Raw genomic sequence first — 18,172 nt, 5'->3', positions numbered from 1 at the left:
CTTTGAAGGGCGGCGGGTAGACAGCTTTAGAAGAGGATTTATGGTGAATATTGTCGAGCTGCTGTATGGGCCGCCGACGACGACCTCGACAACTAGCCCCTATTTTGCAGTGGATGCGACGCGCGTCCCTGCAGGAAGGACGATGGCAGCCGGCCCTTAAGCTGGGTCTTATAGCGGTTGCTTCCGAGGCGCTCGGGTTTGTACTCAATCAGAACTCTTCCAACAGAAAACTTGCCTCGAAACAAGCTTTAGCAGAAAGTTAGAGGCGAAAACACGTAAAAGAAAAGTCACAGTAAATACTTCAAGACGAAGTGTGGTCCGGTGGTGGTTGCGGGAAGAGTGTGAACGACTGGCTGTGACCACTTATGGTCTGAGCTGCTCTCCTAGGGGCTCCCCAACCTAGTCATTCCCCAACCTCCTCACACGCGAAAGTTTGTGAGAAGCAATAATAGCCAACAACTCCGACATTACTAGAACTCTACCTGAAGAAGAACAGAACGTTAATAGATCGATTCGGAGGGTAGAAGAAATGAAATACAATCATAGCTTAACACTCTTGACGAGCCTCTTGCTAATACCACTCTTCTCTCCACTGTAGTCTCCAGCGAGAGCAGCCTGGCCACCCCTGAACACGGCCTTCTGACTCGCCAGTTTCTTCTGTGCCTTCTCGAACTTGACCCGTTTCTTGACGCGGGGATTACGAGCCAGTTTAGAACGCTTCGGCGCCAAACCTCTGTTCGTGAGGATAGCCCGGGTAAGGGAACGCGGGCCATTGGGGCCTTCCTCGTCAGGGATAAATCTACATAATTCATTAGTAAAAGTCCGCGAGAGTGGGGAATGATGTACCGTTCGGCTGCTCTCTCTTCATCATAGGCTTCCTTTTTCTCGAGTTTTCTCCTCTTCCGACCTCTCTCAACCGCCTCATACAAGCCCTCATAGTCTTCCTCCTCCCCAGGCTGCATAGCCTCCCTCGCCCTCTTCCGATCACTCTCACCCCACTCCTCATCGTCGAGCTCGGCCCCTTCCTGTTCCTGGCGCTTCTTGAGGCGCGCCTCCGCCCTCGCATTCGCCTGCAGCTCCACCTCCTTTCTGCGCGCCTTGTACGGGATATCCTCGTCCCCGCCCTCCCGGTTCCGGCGTGCCGCATCGCGTCGTGCAGCCGCGCTCTCGATGCGCGAAGTGTGGAAGCGTAAGCTACGCTTGCGCGCAGCCTTGTCCGCCAAATCTGCAGCGGTGAGAGTAGTCACCTCTCCATACGCAAGGTCGTCGGCTGAAGCATCGGCTGGTACCGAGGCGGAGGGACGCTTCCGTGCCGATGGGACAAATTCGGGCTGAACCAGATCGAACGATACGCCCTTCTTCTTCTCCTTGACTGGTTTCTTCTCTTTTCCATTCGACTTAGGTTTTCCGTCCGCCTTACTCTTAGCCTTCACTTTCCCGTTAGTCATAACCGGTTCCTCTTCCTCAGCAAGTTCCTTCTCTACACCCCGTGTCTCCTTCAAGAGCGCCTCTAGCTCTCCATCCTCGAGCCCCATCCTCTTCTTTAGATCCCAAACTCCATCCATCCCCTCTTCATCGTCTTCATCCTCGAGCTCCCCAGTCCGCAGAGGGTCATCAGCGGCAAAGTTGTAGCTCTCCATAACGTGCAGGAACTGCTTGAGCTCGAGGAGCCTGTCGAGAACGGGATGATCAGAGAGAGGGGAGGGGGAAGTCGCGTGAGATGGGGTGGCGCGGAGGTGTAAGTAGAAGGCAAGCGTAGTGGCATATGTTAAGAGTACTTGATAATGCGAGTGCATGATACCCAGTAAATCGGGCTCCGTGTCCGCCGGTTGACTAGAAAATCAAATCAGCATGTAGTCAATTTGAAAGTTCATATAGTACGTACTTTTCAATGAGCTTCTTGATCTCCCCAATTCGGTAGACTATGTCTCCCCATTCCCTGGCAAGCGCGAGCGTCTCCGGCGAATGGAGCTCCAGATGTCGCTTCAAACCCTCCTTATCCTTCGGCAGCTCCTGTTTTTTCTCCACCGGAGCAGGCTCTTCCATCGCCGCGCTACTAGTGTTCAGTCCTAACTTATTTTAATGCAGAACAAGACTCACTCAACCTCCTCTAGTTCATCCTCTACCCCTCCTAGTCCGAAATCATCCTCTTCCAACCCCTCTCTAGCTTTGCGCTGTAATCTTTTTGCCTCAGCAGTTTCGAGTGCTCGTGCTTCCTCGTCTTCAGTCTCCTCGTCCTCCCCAGGGACTGTGTAATAAGCAGACTTCTTCGTGCCCCACGTCTCTTCTTCTGACTCGTCTTCGTCTTCAGATTCGGATGACAGGCCAGCATCTTGGACCGTAGATTTAGCGTTGGACTTGGATTTTGCTGACTTCCTCGGAGGTGGTGCAGCAAGTTCTTCGTCCTGGTCTTCTTCAGCTTCTTCCTCCTCGAGATCGCCTTCGTCCTCACAATCTGAGATTCCCTTCAGGGCGAAAACTTCTTCATCCTCGGTATCTTCGTCCACCCTGTCATTCTCCAGTAGAATTTTGTCTTTATCCTTGTGCCCTATCGACTCTGTCAGAAACCTCATCTTCGCTACACAGAACAAAAAACATACAGGTCTCCTCTTCATCCAACCCCAAGTCCTCATGCGTCACCGGAGCCCGAATTTTCGACTTTCGCCGGTCAATCTCCTTTGAAGGTTCCTTTTTCTCAAGCCCTCCGCTCTTGACTTTTCTCTGGGCCATTTTAGTGTTGAATTTTGTCTTGTGGGGTATACTCAGGGGAGGTCGTGAGAGGATTGGGAAATTTCAGACCCTGGCCAAAAACCGAACACAGGGCGCTCAGTAACGGAAACAAATTATTGGGCGCTTGTGATTTTTGCTTGGATCGAAATCCTGTCCAGCCTTGAGCAACCTGTTGAGCATTGATCGAGACTCGAATATGCCTGTTACTGTTGTTGCCGCCGCCGCTTCCGTGCAAATGTCTGGACCGTCGAATGTCAACCCGCAGACCGCAGATAATAACGATGTTGTCCAGTTGCTTGATTCGGGTGAGGACGACGTAGAGAACGGTGACGACGGCAATGACGGCGATGCATCCGAAGATGACACTGAGGAGAGCGAGAGCGATGATGAAGATGATGAGGATGGATCAGGGGAAGAAAGCGATGACTCTATTACCTCTGAGCGGCTGAACGCCCTGTTGGACAAAGCAAGAGAAAGGCAACGGCAACGCCTGGCGGAGAAGGCTGCCCTGCAGGAGGATGTCATCAAAGTATCTGATGATCGGTACGCCAGACTCCTCCTTTTATTTATTTCGAGGCTTCTCACGCCATATAGACCGTTACCAAAAATTGATGCTGGCACTCTCGCCCCCAAGCCATACTTCACAACCCCTACATCTAAGACCGATGCCCCAAAGCTCGTTGCAGACCCTGGCGCCGAACGACTTTCGAAAGCCACGCAGAAACGCAAGGCAGACATTGAACCCGAGCGGCTCAGCAAAAAGCAAAAACGTGAGCTGCGTGAGAAAACCGCAGGTCCGGGCTGGTTCGATATGCCCTCCCCGTCTGGCACTGAGCTGGCCAAGATCAAGCGAGAGATGGAGGCCGCGCGGTTGGCTGCTGCACTCGACCCAAAGACGTTCCTCCGTAAAGAGGCCATGAAGCAGGATGTACCGAAGTACATTCAGCTGGGAAAGATTGTCGAGACGAAGAGCCCATTCGAGCGAGCATCGAGGAAGAACCTGACGAAGGCCGAGAAGAAGAAGAGTATTGTAGACGAGCTAGTGGAAGATGCGGAGGCGAGGGCATATGCGAAGAGGAAGTTCTTGGATTTGCAGCATGTGAGGGGGGAGAAAGGAAGGCTAACGAACAGGAGAAGGCAAGAGATGAAGGCCGCGAGGAGAAAATGGTGATGTCGGGACGGAGGTCTGCACATCTTTTTCTGTACAATGGATGTCTATTGCACCTTATGTTGATCATTTCACATATTCTCTCAACATGTCTATACCTCACTCATATCACGTCCCCCGAGTTGCGGAATTGAATGCGCCCCTACAACAGGTTGTGGCCCAGGACTGGGGATTGATGGGAGCGTCATAACCGTTCACACTATTGCCAGGAAACGAAGAATTCATTGATACAGGGATGAAGGTCATCTACTTATGAGGCACTAAGGTTTCATCCCTTGTCCTTCGTCGACACGACTAGTCCGCCATCTCTCCTGGGAAGCAATCCGTCAGGAAACTCTTGAAGCATTGTACGGGAGACACTTACTAGTCAAGGCAGGTGTAACCATTGCCTTGAACGCTAATCAAATCCCAGCCACCTAATTATCCAATCAGAACTCGATCGTACCAATAGAAGAAATCTCCCTTACTGGGGTTGGACGCAACCTCGCAGGATGGCGCACAGATCCCACCAGTGTTGTAATTGGAAACACTGTAGGAAGCTTCAATGCACAACTGGAAAGCTGCATCCCCCTGCCTGCTAGGACGTTAGACATCCCATTTCCCGTACACACTTAACATGTCAGGACGAACACAGGGTCAGCATCAGGGAAAAACGCGAGGGTGCACATGAGAGGGCAGCTTTCACGTTCAAGTGTATGCCAGTCAGCACGGTTAAGGGGGATAGTTATGAGAACATACCAGCAGCCGCTTGGGCTTGTCCGGCGAGAAGCATGGCCGCGAGAGTCAAAGGGTAGGAAAGCTTCATGATGTAGATACTGTGTGATCCTGTGTGACGCGGTTTGGGCTTGTGAGCATATCGGCAGAAACTAGACTGCCTTTATATCTTGTCTGTCACAGGTCATCAATACCGGGGTCATGTATGTGCAGGTAAACTGTGGGCGAGCCGCACTATCGAGTTGCTGCTCCTTGCCTATTTTTGGTTGCAGGGTCGGGACAGCTAGAAGAAACACCGAAGATGTCGGGATGCAATGGTTCCAATGTTGATCTGCCGAATTCCGCGTAACGTGATCCGCATCGCACTTTGTTCTCACGGAAAGATGTTGCCGAGCTAAAACGAGAACTCCTACGACCCCATCCAGCAGGAAGTGTGCAACATGGACTGCATATCAGGTCACAAGATCCATCAATCGTCATGTGCCCGTCGGAGTGGAGGTAGTACAGCCAATCTCATCAGCTGCGGGGGGCGTACAGCCAGACTTAGAGGACAGAACCATCACCCGGCAGTGGCTCATTGCACGGAGAATAAGGCGGTCATTGAAGTATCGCCGGTCCTCAATTCGTTTGGGGGATACGCCGCTATTCGTCCTCCTTATTACTCAGAGCAAAGAATCCAAGTAAGTAGTGGTCTCCATCGAGGGTCAACAGCGAAGAGACACCGGCGCAAACGCCATGCTAGTGGAGCGCGGAGCTAGAGGTGCTAGGAGTCCGGCGAGGACGATGATCACAGATCGGAGCAATATTCGCGGGCAGTCCAGAAGGTACAGAGTCGTTCTCTCAAGATCCAACATCAGCAAGGTCCAAGTGGGCAATAAGCGTAACAAGCCACCAGCATTGTCCATATGCGAAAATGCCGGGTGCGAGTCAGAGGGCGACACGCAAGACATCTTGGTTGGGGGTCATGAATCGTGAAAAGTGCGGACTCAAAGTTCGATCTAAGAAGATTAGTGAGAGAGTCGCGTTCTCTGAATAGCAGCGGCACGTCGGCTGACCGTATGTGCGCAAAGATGAAGCCATCACGTACTGTACATATGTACATACATACCAAGAGGAAATGAAGTGCGTGCAACTTTGCGGTTGAGTCGCTGGTGAGCGGGTGGCCGCAGACGTGTGTTGTCGACTTTCACCCCACCAGAGTATTAGTGCACCTATTGTGAGGAACATGGCAAAGACTGTTTCAAGACCAAAGGACGGCGCTTTAAGTCATGCTGGAATTGCTACAATCTCCAGAGGCGGTGTTCTGCGGGAAATGCTGAAGGTATGCTTTCTCGCGTTATGCCCGGTGATGATGGTAACCCCGGTAGACGCTCGACGGGGCCGCAAAACCAAGGCGAAGAAACGTGATCGTACCCATACAATCAGATGCCCTGCTTCATGGATCGGATAACAGTAACATCGTCAAGTTTCTTGTGACGACCGTGGGAGGCAGATGACTTGCAGTAAAAACAGCGAAAGCAGGAAGAAGACGGAAACCGAGCTTAATCGTCTATCTTCCGTTGCGATTGATATAGCATTGGGCGTTAAAGTTCTTCCAGCGGGTGCCGAGGGCGCATGTATCAAGAGATGCGCCAAGCGAACTACGTCACAGAGGTATACTGTGATCTGTATTGCAACATAGATAACTCAAAAACGACGAAAATGATAGGAGAAAGAACGATACCAAAACTACATCGGGATGATCGCGTGTCTGCGGTCACAACGTCCACTTGCTGAGGGTTTGTTGTACAAGCTTAACCATGTCCTCCTTCGCCTTCTTCTTAGCACTGTCGGTGATACCCTCAAGTGCCTCGAGCTCAGAGGGGTGGGCGCGGAGAGGATCGAACTTGAGCACCTGGCCGTCTTTCGTTGGCACGCTAAGAAACACTGAGCCCTGTGCCGTGTCCTTTTGAGAGCCGGTAGCAGTAGAGGGATTTGGCCCGCGGCGGTGCACAGCGATGCTGCTGCGTTTCTTGCCTTTATCATGGAAACCGGAGGGGTCGAACGCTCCGGGAAAGTGGTGCTCCCCGCTGCTCTCCACGTCAAGTCCCATGAGCACGTACGGATTCTCCAGCGGGGAACCGTTCATTGAGAGGAGACTCTCATGCCGTTGGATCTTGCGGGGAAAGGCGGGCGTGATAGGGAGTAATGGGTCGAACGTTTGTGCCATGGGAGGGCGGAGAGAGGACTTAGTTTGCGGAGGAGCCCTCTTGTTCGGGGATAGTAGCGGGGCAGATGCAGAGGGCTTCAGAGGTGTCGACGAAATGATGGATCGGAAGCCATCAGGGCCATTCTTCGGCGCCAACTAAACGGAGATTTTAGTATGACAAAATAGTGGGAAGGAGGAGCATACAGGTGAACGCGCGGGCTTGCTGAATAGCCTTCTTCCGGGTGTCCGACCAGGGGTCGGAGCAGGTTTCTTCGCAGAGGGTTGGACTTGACGGGCTACAAGATAGTGAATGAGCTGAAATCAAAATATCTGACGAAAGCAAAAACATACGAGTCTTAGTGGGCTTGGTGTTTTCGGAATCTTGGGAAGCAGAGAACTCTTGTCTCTTTCTGTTTCGCCTATCAACTTTCGTCTTGTACACATGGTTGCAGCGCGCGCACCTCTTTCTCGCAGTCGCATCAATCTCCGTCATTCCTTCCTCCCCCAACCTCTCCCTTGCCATAGCCTCCATACAGAACCGTATGTCGCCCTGGTACTTCTCACCAAACTCGCGAACAGTCATCCCCCGGATGGAACGGGGAATCCGGGTCACCTCGCTCTCCTGTCGGAGGAGGAAAGACTTGAGCAGCCGGTCAAGATAATCATCAAAACGCCGTTTCTTGTCGGCCACTGAAAACAAGTATATCGGGACAAGATCGCGTGCATTATTGTGATAACGAACCTTCAATGTCCAGATTCTCGAGGATGCTTTGTTTCTCTTCATATGAGTATCCGCTTGTGGATGCAACACGCGTCGCGCGTGGCGTCTCAACGTCCATTTATCCAAGCAAGCGAAAGAAAGAGGATGGCGTGGGATAGACAGTGGGAGGTCAGCGAGTGGATGGTGAGCGGCGGGTGTTGAAGGACAAGATGATCTGACAGAGAAGACGCGCTCTATGAGCACGTGCATCTCGTAACTGGTCCCGTGATGAAGACGCGTCTATCGGAGAAACTTACGCGCTCACTCCATCGACGCGAGAGCGCCAGCCAGCTCCAAGATACGATTGCTGGGCTCAAGATGGGGGTGCATGTCCTCGTTCTACGCTGAACTTGACTATTGACGATACCTACAACTTTCAGATCAACGCTGGGCGTATAACTTCATCTAGCATGTGCACATCTGAACTGCATTCCGAGCTGGATCACCCAGCGACTTTAAGCACAGTGACAGCACTTTTCTACCCACGGGAATGAACCTCGATACACCATTGTACAACCCAGCACTGTCAGCATCTGACTTCCGTGCTTTTGTGCTAGTACTCTGAATGTTGGATCCTATTGGCGCTTCTTTGGCATTTCTACGAACATATGATGTGCTGGCAACCTCGCCCCATGGTATCAAGCCTTCTTATCGGCCACCCAGTTCTCAGTCAGCTTACCGAAAAAAAAACACGACGTGGAGTACTTATCATGCACCATATCTCGTCCCCATTTGGAAATTGGATGCTACTGGAATTCGGGATCCATACAGACCGTCGCTTGAAGGTTTAGAGAATCAATACAGTATCGAAACTCAATAGGCGATAAGAAGCAGGAGCAGTGGCAGTTAACTTGTCTTTCTGCACAGTCCTGTCATGACGATACTGCAAATACTCGGACTGAAAGAAGCCGAACGGCATCGAGTTGCTGACGAAAAACTGTTGGCATCACTCGGCTACAAGCAGGAGTTCAAAAGGGCTTTTACGCCTTTAGAGGTATGTCAACCAGCATGACTCCACGCGATGCTGACCATTTTTGGCAGACATTTGGGTAAGAGGGTGTCTTTGCGTTCTCGAGCGATATTGAACCCAGTTAAGCATCGCGCTGAGTATCATTGGCGGTTTATCAAGTCTCTCGTACGTGCGCTGGTTTAGTCCTCCCGCACATGTCTCATGGGCTTCTCTTAGATCAGTGTTGATATATGCTGTACCCTACGGTGGACCAGTGTCCATGGTATGGTCTTGGGCGATCTGCAGTTTCTTCATCATGGCGATCGCTCTTGCGTTGGCGGAGCTTGGAAGCGGAGCGCCTACATCTGGTGGAGTAGGTCGACATGCCACATCCATTTGCTGGTACTAAACGACGGTTTAGTTGTACTTCTGGACTTACTCCTTCTCCTCTCCGAGATGGCGCACAGTTTTGTGCTGGATCGTCGGATGTATGTCTATCTTCTCTTCCTGTGAAGTGCTATTCAGTACCGAGCGCAGACACCAACTCGATCGCCAACATCGCCGGTGTCGCATCAGCGGATTGGGGTTGCGCAGTGATGATTATGGCTGGAGCGTCCATCGGTTCAGGAGGGACCTTTACAACTACTCTTGGTCAGACCTTGTGAGTGCTCGTTCCATTCCCAATCTGAGCGTGGACTAATCTCGTGCAGTGCTGTCGTGGTGCTTATTATCCTTTCGCAGGCAGTATTGGCATGTCTCGCAACAGCTGTACTTGCTCGCTTACAGAGCGTCTACGTCTTGGTGAACTTGGCGTGAGCTTATTCTCCCTCGACTAGACTGACCTCACTAATCCTATGTTCAGCTTGTCAATCGCTGTCATCATCGCGCTCCCCGCAGCGACCCCTAGTGAACTACGCAACCCCGCCTCGTACGTCTTCGGCAACTTCACAAACCGTCCGTCGTACCTTCCTCCATCATAGCCGCCTCTAACCAGCTTTCCCAGTAAGCAGCTGGTCCAACCCGGGCTTCGCCTATATGCTAGGCTGGCTTGCCCCTTCCTGGTCTGTAAGCGGCTTTGACGGGTGCGTACACATCAGCGAGGAGGCATCGAATGCCGCGATCGCTGTGCCGTGGGGGATGGTCAGTGCTGTCTTCGCCTGCTGCACGCTGGGATGGGCGATCAATGTCGCTATGGCTTTCTGCATGGGTACTGATCTGGAGAGCATCGTCAACAGCCCGATCGGGCAGCCTATGGCCACTGTACGCAATCGTCTTCTTCCGCTCCCAAAGGCACAGGCTGAAGCGTTGTAGATCTTCAACAACAGCTTTGGGCAACGCAGCACCCTCGCAGTATGGTCCTTCGTCATCATAGGCCAGTACATGATCGGCAGTAGCCAAATAATGTCTTCCTCCCGGCAGATATTCGCTTTCGCGCGGGACGGCGCGCTGCCTCTCTCCCCCTATCTGGCGCGGATGAACAGCCGCACCCATGTGCCCGTGAACGCGGTACTGCTCTGTGCCGTGGGAGGGATCGCCCTTTGTGCACTGGCATTCGCAGGTGCGGCAGCAATAGGTGCCATATTTGCTCTCGCTGTTGTCGGTACGTGCTCCTACGCCAGAGTACGTATGACGGCTGAAGAGGGGAAAGCGTACTACATCACCTGGTCCGTCCCGATTGTATGCAGGTTCGCTTTCAAGAACGATTTCCAACCCGGCCCGTTCACGCTTGGCCGGTTTGGACTACCGGTAGCGGTAGTTGCTGTGGCTTATATGACGTTTATGGAAGTAAGTTATAGACCACACTGAATGGACGGCGTTGACGCGTTCTCAGATAATATTCTTATTCCCCGGGGGGTCTGGGCCAGACCCTACTGATATGAACTACTGTTCGCTCTTTCCCAGGGCAATAACCTAGGCTAACGCGTGCCAAGGCGTCGTCGTTCTTGGCGGCATCCTGTTCCTGTCGTTGGCATACTACTACTTTCCTAAGTACGGCGGGTATAGCTGGTTCAAAGGCCCAGTGCCGAACGTCGACCCTGAGCCTGCTAGGGACCAAGAGCGAAGTGAGACTCTTTCGACGTCTTCTGAGGGGAAGAAGGACGCTGGAGGGGAAGTTGCAGTTCAGGCTGTTGGTGGAGTTGAATAGAGTACGTGGTGATTGTATACAGTAAAGTTAGAAGGACACCAAATAAGATTTGGATTAGCGCTCGACGCGTAACTGATTCCGCGGAAACAGATGCGCGTTGAATGAATATGAAATAATAAATGTTCACCGCTCATCAAACGACCGTTCCCTTGCAACTGAACGACCATGTCCGTCTCTACTCCTCTCAGCCATCATGCACCCGTCCCGCAGCCATCAAAGTCTTCACTCCAACTAGCGGGGACGATCACACCATCTATAGGGCCAATACGGCGTTCAACACGCAGCAGACCGGCGTCACATGCTGTATCCCCAGCGCCACAGGGAACACCGACGCGCTACCAGCCGTATGCGAGGACGGCGAGCGCACATTCTGCTTCAGCTACACCTGTAGCAATTGCCCCTGCACAGCAGTCAGGCGCAGCCCAGTACACCCAGCCTACGGCCCAAACGCTCCCTCCCCTTCCTGGCCCGAACCCGCGTATTCCTCGCCCACAAAAACAGGCGCTACAAACTACATTCCCGTCGCGCCTCCGAACTGGTAGTACACTGCTCGTCCAGCCTTTGCATCTCGCACCTCCTGCTCCTACAACTAGTGGCACCAACACCTTCGTTGCTGTACCTGCCGATGGAGGCAGGAGCAGGCGAGGCAAAGCGATCAACTACGCCGAGCTTGATTCCTTTAGCGAGTCAGACGAGGAAGAGGAAGAGCCAGAAGAAGAGGGGAGCGAGTATGCCGGTGAAGGCGCGTCGGTGCCTGTTGCTGGCGGAGCGGGTGCAAAGACTGCTGCGAAGAAAGAGTCGACTGAACTAGATCGGACGTGGCTAGGCGAGCCTCCGCCGAAAAAGTACATCTCCAAAACTCCCGTGTCCCTCATGCCTGTTCCTCATATGTGAGTCGCGATAATCCCTAATTTGGGGACGATCCTGATAACCATTCTGCGCAGAACACAAGAGGCGATAGACAAAAACTCCTCCACGCGCGAATGCCTCATCCCCATCCGCGTCGAGTTCGATACCACCACCCACCGCATTAGGGACTGTTTCCTCTGGAATCTGTACGAATCGCATCTCCAGCCAGAAGCCTTCGCCCACCAGTTCCTGTCCGAAATCGACGTGCCCCTTAGCTATGCTGATCAGGTGGTCGCAATGATCCGCGCGCAGATAGAGGACAACGAAGGGATTGCCACGTTTGGCGAAGACGAGGTAGAGGAAGATGACGAGGAAGGACCGGACTGCAGAGTGCTGTTGAACGTGAGTGTTTTCAGGTGAACTGAGGCACTAAGCTGACAGGAAGACAGCTTGACGTGCAGATCGCTGCGTACCATTTGATGGATACGATCGAGTACTCGCTCGATCCCTCCAGCTCCGACGTCCTCTCCCCATCCGCTCTAGCACACACGCTAGCCTCCGACCTCTCCCTTCCTACCTCATCCACCCCTCTCATAGCGCATGCACTGACCGAAGAACTCCTAAGAAGGAAGAAGGACGCAATAGATTCGGGCGTCCTTGGTGGTGTGCCGCAAAGTAGGGCACGACCGAAAGAAGGAGTAGGGATATGGAGGGAGGTGCCCCCTCATGGCTGGGTCAGCGGGGGTACGCCTAGGCTGGAAGTGCTGAGTGAGGAAGAGCTTGAGCGGAGGGAGGGAGAGAGGGAGAGAGCGATCCGGAGGTTGCGGAGGGAGACGGCAAGGCAGTTACCGGTCAGGAGACGGAGGTAGCTTGTATGGGGTTGCGGTACTGTACTGTATCATTTGGGTAATATCTGTGCGGCTCCCGAGAGCGTCAATACTACGAGTGGAGTGGCACAGAAGGCTGTGAGGGTAGTACAAGAGATTTGAGAGGCGTGCGACGAAGCGCAATAGGGGGATACATATCATCAAAAGAACAAACAAGGAATCCCAAGCTGATACCATGCTATCCAGAACCAAAGAGAGCCTACTGTGGCTCATACGGCGAGCCGACTTGCGGCCCATCTTCCGGGTACCCGACCATTGGTGGGTGCAGCTCATACGGCGACCCCACCGTAGGAAGTCCTTCCTCCAGGACACGATACTCCAGCCCTTCTTGCTGGATGTGGGCTTCCTCTAAATTTGGGTCCTCCAGCTCCAGTTCCGGCTCCTCCTCGATGTTCTCTTCATCTATCTGAACCGGGGGTACACAGCCAGGATCTAGCGTCCCGTCCGCTAAGAAGCCGCGCACGAGGTCCATCTGTCGCAGGAGGTCATCATCGTCTTCGTCCCTCCTCTCTGGCTCCTCAGGGATGCTGGGACACCTAGCAATGAGGATCTCCATGATGCGTGTTTGCTGCAGCCTCGTTTTATGCGGGCCGTTGACCAGCCGGAGGAGGCGACGCAGGAGACCGGCGAATACATCTGCACCGGGGTCGGGGTTGCGTGGTTCCCGGCTGAAGTAGGTGGCAAGAGACTCGATCGATCCTGCTTGAAGGAACCTGTCCTTTAGCGCGGCATCGGTGAAGTTGCCTTCTTTGGATACTTGGTTGAATAGGTCCACAGGGCTCGTGTCGCTCACTTCGTCCCGCTGGAGTGAGAAACGCTGCAAGTCGTGGGTGATGTATACGAGGTAACCGTGTGACACCAATTTGGGCACGCCGGTTCTGCGGATGGCCTGGAAGGACATGAGGTATGAGGAAAACTGTCGCACCAGCGTCTTCTCCGTTTTGGATAACGTCTTCTTGCCTAGCTGGGCGAGCAGCGCGCCAAGAAGCCCGATTTCTTCGTCCACAATCAGAGCGAGGTTCTTCTCCAGCCACTCAGATATGCGCAAACGCGAGACAGAGTAGCTAAAAAGCTGGAAAATCTCTTCCACAATTTCAAGAGCACTCGACGTCACTTCTTGTGAAGGTGCACGGTGGAGACTCTCGGCGACACACGGAATTGTGCGTCGTAAGTCTTCGTTCGTAATCGTTCGGCCGCTCTGTTCATTTCTGCTGAAGCAGAAGATTCGGGAAATCAAGTTCAAGGCAGCCATGATGCTCTCTACGGTGGCGAACCGATCGTTCTCTAGTTGGTCAATCAGTTTTGGGATGGACACTTGAGCTACAATAGGGGATGTGGCGTGTCGAAAACCCGCGGTCTGGTTGGGAAGTTGAACAGCAGCTTCCTACGTTACTTTGAATGAGAAATATTCATATGGGATTCAGATAGACAGACCACAATGCGGTGTTTGTCCGAGGTTTCCAAGAGATTAACGAGTTTGGCGAAGAAGGCGACATGCAGATCAGACAATGGAGCGCGGCGATCCTTGCTACTGATCCATGATACCATGGCATTTGACCTCCACAGTGCATCGATCGCCCGCATGACACGCACAGTGCGTTCGTCCTCCTCGTCAGTGCAGTCCATGAACAGGCGGTATAGCGTGGGTAAGGTTCCTTCCTTCAGCATCGCCTTGGCTTGCTCTTCGTTCTGAGTCAAGTGCTTCAGGGCAGCCAGAGCGGCTTCTTCCACATCTTCCTTCTCGCTAGACATCTCGGAGATCTGCAAAAGCCAGGCAAGGGCACGTGCCTCGATCCCGGACGAGTCTTGTTCGATCTTCGCCAGCTCTTGATCGCGGAACGACGTTTGCTGCCGTCTGGATCGGATCTTTTGTAGCAGCCAGACGCGCAGTATCTTCATCAACGGGAAGCGGAATGGGCAGTCAGGGAACAAGAGGGGAAGAGCTGAGACGACGGCATACAGAGCCAAGACTACCGCGAATAGAGTCGTGGTCGCTTGAAATACCGTAATATCCAGTTCTTCCAGGAAGACGATGAGACCAGCAAAGAAGAGAAACACGGAGATATGAAGCAATGTCAAGAGTGAATTGAGTACTGCTCCAAATTTCCATGTCTTCTGGCCAGTGAAGCGATATTGCCGCTGACGCGCCTGATCATACGGAACTGCGGCCAATCCCGACGAGTATTCCCGAATCCAGGTCTTGGACAACATGGCCAGCAGGGCAGCGGAAAGACTACAAGATGAATCAACGAAGGCTTGGTTATATCTATTTGTCTGACATACCTGAATGTCAGAGCTGCAAACCAGAATCCATTGACCATCTGATCTTGCCAGTTGATCTGGAAGCATGACGAATTGAATTGTTGATCTATAGAATTCGAGCAGTCCCCTGTGAGCTGAACAGAGACGCCGCTGAGCTGCTGAAGTGCAATCGCCGCGGTGTATTGATCATATGGAGTTTGAAGATTGCTAATTGCGTTCTGTGAGAGAAAAGAAGTGACGACGGCGGAGAACAAGCCTGCCTATTACCCCCCGATCAGCCGACAGAGACGGATCACAACCGAAATTCGCACAAAGATTAGTAGGACGTCCATGTCTTCGTTCCAGTCTTTGGCAAGCTTCATGTCCCTCTCAGTCGCTTCTTTGACATAGATGGGCCATATCCTCCAGTCCCGTTGTCTTTCAGCCAGAGGGATCTCTCGAATGGTAGAGGATACATCATCTGCGTCAAGGAATGTCTTTTCGTCCACGGGTGACTCCTTAAGAAGAACTTGTTATATAGAGACTTGATGAGAAGGAATGATGAATACTTGCGTTTCTCTAAAATTTCAGTGGTTGAGCCGAGAGGAGCGCCAGGGTGAATTATCAGACACACCACAATGTTTTCCGTGGCTGGATAAACTCTGCGTGTTCTCCTATGAAGCGTGCCACCCTCATTCGGGACACCGCTTGGGCGATGAGATCGGAGGTTTGATTGCCCAGCCAGTTGCTGAATATGACCCCCGGCGTAACCGATGCCCCCATACCCGACACCCGCATTGCCTAAGCCGTACACTTCAAATGCGTCAATGGTATGAGGATTCTGCATGCAGCTCAGAACAGAGCAAGAACGGGGGAAATTCCATGAATTACTCACCTGCTGCTGTGAGTAGGCAGGGGGTACGGGCAGCCGGCGAGCACCAGCGCCAAAGTTTAGCGCCATAGTTAGAGTCGTAGAAGAAGGGAGATCGTCTTCTTTGCACAGAACGAAACTTGGGTTCTGCACGTCGAGTCGTTAAGCAACTCATACACCTCCTCAGAGGTGTCCAGCAGGGCCTATTTGAGGTTCTCATCCTAACGACAATAAGCGCCTCTGTCAAGAACCGGGATTAGGCTGAGCGCAAACCCATCAATTGCCCACGCGGAGCAGGTCTCACGTTTGTTGTGGCAGTGTCCGGAAACCCCCTTTCTTGCTGAGCTGTCACCATCCCACCACAAGGAGCGGGAATGCGTCTGTTTGTTCTCTTAATGACTCGTTGTCACCGAATGGGCTGCAGTGGATATAAGACGAACTGGACCTGGTGTTCAGAGCATCGATCCCGCTTGTTTGGATCCTAAGCCCATGTGTATGCAAAACGCCCTGATAATCATTAAATATTCGAACCTATCAGTCTTCTGCCGTTACAAATACACCCATGATAAACCGTCTCTGGTATAATTTGATCTTACTCAAGAGTGATATCTGGTGGAAGGAACTTCCCGCTCTCGTCCTCCTGACTGCTTTCCACGTCCATATCATCCTCGTCCTCAATATGGATCTGCACCGGCGGCTCCAGCCTGGGATCCAGTAGGCCCGTCCGCAAGTACTCCCTGACGAGATCCATCTGACTCGCCAAGTCCTGCTGTGAATCCGTACGGAGGTGCTCCGGTAAGATCCGAGGGCATCGCTGGGCCATCAGTTCCATCAGTCTGCTCTCCCGTATCACTGTGCTGTACGAGCCATTGACGAGTCGCAGGAGTCGTCGGAGGATGCCAGCATACACGTCTGCATTCGGAACCGGGTTTTGATCTCGGCTGAAATACGCCGCGAGCGCTTCGATCGAGCCTGCCTCCATGAACTTGCGCAGGTGTTCTGTAAATCGACCTTCTTGCGAGAGCTGATCCCACAGATAGACGGGGGTGATAATGTCGACATTCATGTCCGACTTCCAGACAAAGTTCCTCAGGTCGTCGGTGACTGCCTTGAGGTAATCTTGCGCGATAACCCAAGATAGGCAGTCTTCTCGGATTTCTCTCTCCCGGAGGACGTAGTCGATGACCTGGCGCACGAGCATCTTCTCTGGATCAGGGCAGCTGGAGTGTACCGACAGCTGGGAGAGCAGCGCAGTCAACAACCCCTTCTGGCCGAGGAAGAGGCTCGTGTTCTCCCGAAGCCATCCGGACGGCGCCCGGGTATCGAGGCTGTGATCCAAGAATTCGTAGATCTCGTCAATAACCGCAAGGGCGCTCGTAGTGACAACAGGAGAATGAGAAAGGATCAATATTTCCGAGATGCAGGGGATCGACCGTCGAAGGTCTTCTTGAGTGATACTTCGATGGGCGCGTTTGACCATCCCCGCACGACTGAAACGGAAGACTCTGGTGATGAGATTAAGCGCCGCGGTCAGCCCGCCCTCGGTGTTGAATCTGTCGTTCTCGAGCTGGTCAATCATCTTGGGAATCGATAATCGCGAGGCGATAGGCCATTCGGCAACTGGGTATCCAGAGAACTGTTTGGGTAGTTGGATCGCTGCACCCTAATACCAAGAGCGATTTAGCCAGCATGCGCAAACGCATAGATGTACTTACCAGCAATCGTTGACTCTGCGACGTCTCCAAAACCTCGACCAGCTTGTTGTAGAAAGCGATGTGCAGATCATCTGACGGCACGCGCTCTTTGGCCGTATACTGCGTTCCGGGGGTAGTCTCGTCCGACTTCCACAGCGCCTCGATAGCAGGTAAGATCCTAACCATGCGGTTCTCCTCGTCCTCCTCGCAGTCCATGAACAACCGATATAACGTATGCAAGATCCCTTCACGGAGCATAGCGTTCCGCTGCTCGTTGCTCTGCGTAAGCTGGTCCATCGCAGCGAGCGCCGCGTCCTCTACATCGTCCTTCTCCTCCGACGTTTCCGAGACTTTCAACAGCCAGGCAAGGGCAGACGCCTCGACCACCGCCGTATCCTGCTCGATGACGCCCAGTTCCTGTTCGCGGAAAGTCGCTTTCCCCCGCCAGCGCTTGTGCATCTTCTGCAGTATCCAGACACGGAAGACTTTCATTGGCGGGAAGCGGTATGGGCAGTCTGGGAAGATAAGGGGGAGGGAGGAGATGACCGCGTAGATCGTGAGCGTCGCTGCGAACAGAGTGGAGATGGCTTTAAAGACCGGGCCACCGTTGTCCGTCTCTCCGAGGAAAACGATCACTCCTGCAAAGAAGAGGAAGACGGAAATATGGAGCAGCATCATGAGGGAGTTGATTAATGCCCCGAGCTTCCAGCGCTTTTGCCCTGCATACCGGTACTGCCGCTGTCTGGCTTGGTCGTAGGGGATCTGGGCAAGGCCGGAAGAGTACTCGCGTATCCAGGTTTTGGACAACATGGCCAGTAGAGCTGCGGACAAACTTTTTCGGCAATAAGTAACTGCCTCGGACCAGGAGCATACACGTACCTAAACGTGAGCGCAGCGAACCAGAACCCATTGACGAGCTGATCCTGCCAAGCGGCGGTAAAACATGCAGGGTTATACGGGCTCTCGAGGGCGTAG

General features: G+C 53.0%; 7 protein-coding genes across 7 annotated transcripts; 3 read left to right on the top strand and 4 right to left on the bottom strand.

Annotated features, from left to right (window-relative positions):
* Positions 1-540: 540 nt before the first annotated feature.
* DACRYDRAFT_110601 (uncharacterized protein) lies at positions 541-2,730 on the bottom strand (the record flags this gene model as incomplete). The annotated part of the gene is made up of 5 exons (XM_040769088.1): positions 541-799; positions 847-1,833; positions 1,886-2,053; positions 2,101-2,548; positions 2,601-2,730. The coding sequence occupies 5 exons, from the start codon at positions 2,728-2,730 to the stop codon at positions 541-543; spliced, it is 1,992 nt and encodes a 663-aa protein (XP_040625596.1).
* Positions 2,731-2,965: 235 nt separating this feature from the next.
* On the top strand, positions 2,966-3,901 carry DACRYDRAFT_83224 (Fcf2-domain-containing protein; the record flags this gene model as incomplete). Its single annotated transcript, XM_040776618.1, has 2 exons — positions 2,966-3,273; positions 3,325-3,901. The coding sequence occupies 2 exons, from the start codon at positions 2,966-2,968 to the stop codon at positions 3,899-3,901; spliced, it is 885 nt and encodes a 294-aa protein (XP_040625595.1).
* Positions 3,902-6,368: 2,467 nt separating this feature from the next.
* On the bottom strand, positions 6,369-7,639 carry DACRYDRAFT_110599 (uncharacterized protein; the record flags this gene model as incomplete). Its single annotated transcript, XM_040769087.1, has 5 exons — positions 6,369-6,956; positions 7,005-7,096; positions 7,152-7,210; positions 7,262-7,490; positions 7,543-7,639. 5 exons carry the CDS (start codon positions 7,637-7,639, stop codon positions 6,369-6,371), a joined length of 1,065 nt encoding a protein of 354 aa, XP_040625594.1.
* Positions 7,640-8,434: 795 nt separating this feature from the next.
* On the top strand, positions 8,435-10,655 carry DACRYDRAFT_110598 (APC amino acid permease; the record flags this gene model as incomplete). The annotated part of the gene is made up of 13 exons (XM_040769086.1): positions 8,435-8,554; positions 8,602-8,609; positions 8,657-8,695; positions 8,747-8,882; positions 8,931-8,997; positions 9,047-9,170; positions 9,220-9,321; positions 9,372-9,463; positions 9,513-9,769; positions 9,821-10,109; positions 10,158-10,294; positions 10,341-10,395; positions 10,441-10,655. 13 exons carry the CDS (start codon positions 8,435-8,437, stop codon positions 10,653-10,655), a joined length of 1,641 nt encoding a protein of 546 aa, XP_040625593.1.
* Positions 10,656-10,820: 165 nt separating this feature from the next.
* DACRYDRAFT_118498 (SNF5-domain-containing protein) lies at positions 10,821-12,453 on the top strand (the record flags this gene model as incomplete). The annotated part of the gene is made up of 3 exons (XM_040770588.1): positions 10,821-11,545; positions 11,600-11,906; positions 11,954-12,453. The coding sequence occupies 3 exons, from the start codon at positions 10,821-10,823 to the stop codon at positions 12,371-12,373; spliced, it is 1,452 nt and encodes a 483-aa protein (XP_040625592.1). The 3' UTR covers positions 12,374-12,453.
* Positions 12,454-12,474: 21 nt separating this feature from the next.
* DACRYDRAFT_24282 (uncharacterized protein) lies at positions 12,475-15,638 on the bottom strand. The gene is made up of 7 exons (XM_040773624.1): positions 15,528-15,638; positions 15,267-15,473; positions 15,206-15,211; positions 14,965-15,150; positions 14,675-14,913; positions 13,826-14,624; positions 12,475-13,775 (listed from the first exon to the last, which is right to left on the bottom strand). The coding sequence occupies exons 1-7, from the start codon at positions 15,591-15,593 to the stop codon at positions 12,591-12,593; spliced, it is 2,688 nt and encodes an 895-aa protein (XP_040625591.1). The 5' UTR covers positions 15,594-15,638; the 3' UTR covers positions 12,475-12,590.
* Positions 15,639-16,584: 946 nt separating this feature from the next.
* DACRYDRAFT_24281 (uncharacterized protein) lies at positions 16,585-17,908 on the bottom strand (the record flags this gene model as incomplete). The annotated part of the gene is made up of 2 exons (XM_040773623.1): positions 17,219-17,908; positions 16,585-17,166 (listed from the first exon to the last, which is right to left on the bottom strand). Coding segments are annotated over exons 1-2 (790 nt in total), but the record flags the coding sequence as incomplete, so codon positions are not given.
* Between the last annotated feature and the right edge of the window lie 264 nt (positions 17,909-18,172).

Source organism: Dacryopinax primogenitus (genome assembly GCF_000292625.1).
Source record: "Dacryopinax primogenitus strain DJM-731 SS1 chromosome Unknown DACRYscaffold_18, whole genome shotgun sequence".
NCBI classification, from domain to species: Eukaryota; Fungi; Basidiomycota; class Dacrymycetes; order Dacrymycetales; family Dacrymycetaceae; genus Dacryopinax; species Dacryopinax primogenitus.
The sequence above is the reverse complement of the archived record's forward strand: the minus strand, read 5'-3'. Positions and strand labels throughout refer to the sequence as shown.

Bases quoted from the DNA above. Each gene is read 5' to 3' on its own strand.
- DACRYDRAFT_24282 (XM_040773624.1), bottom strand. From the start codon at position 15,593: ATGGCGCTAAACTTTGGCGCTGGTGCTCGCCGGCTGCCCGTACCCCCT. The intron at 14,625-14,674 runs GTATGTCAGACA...TTCATCTTGTAG, and splicing joins TTTGCAGCTCTGACATTCAG to TCTTTCCGCTGCCCTGCTGG. The intron at 13,776-13,825 runs GTCTGTCTATCT...AAAGTAACGTAG, and splicing joins CGGACAAACACCGCATTGTG to GAAGCTGCTGTTCAACTTCC.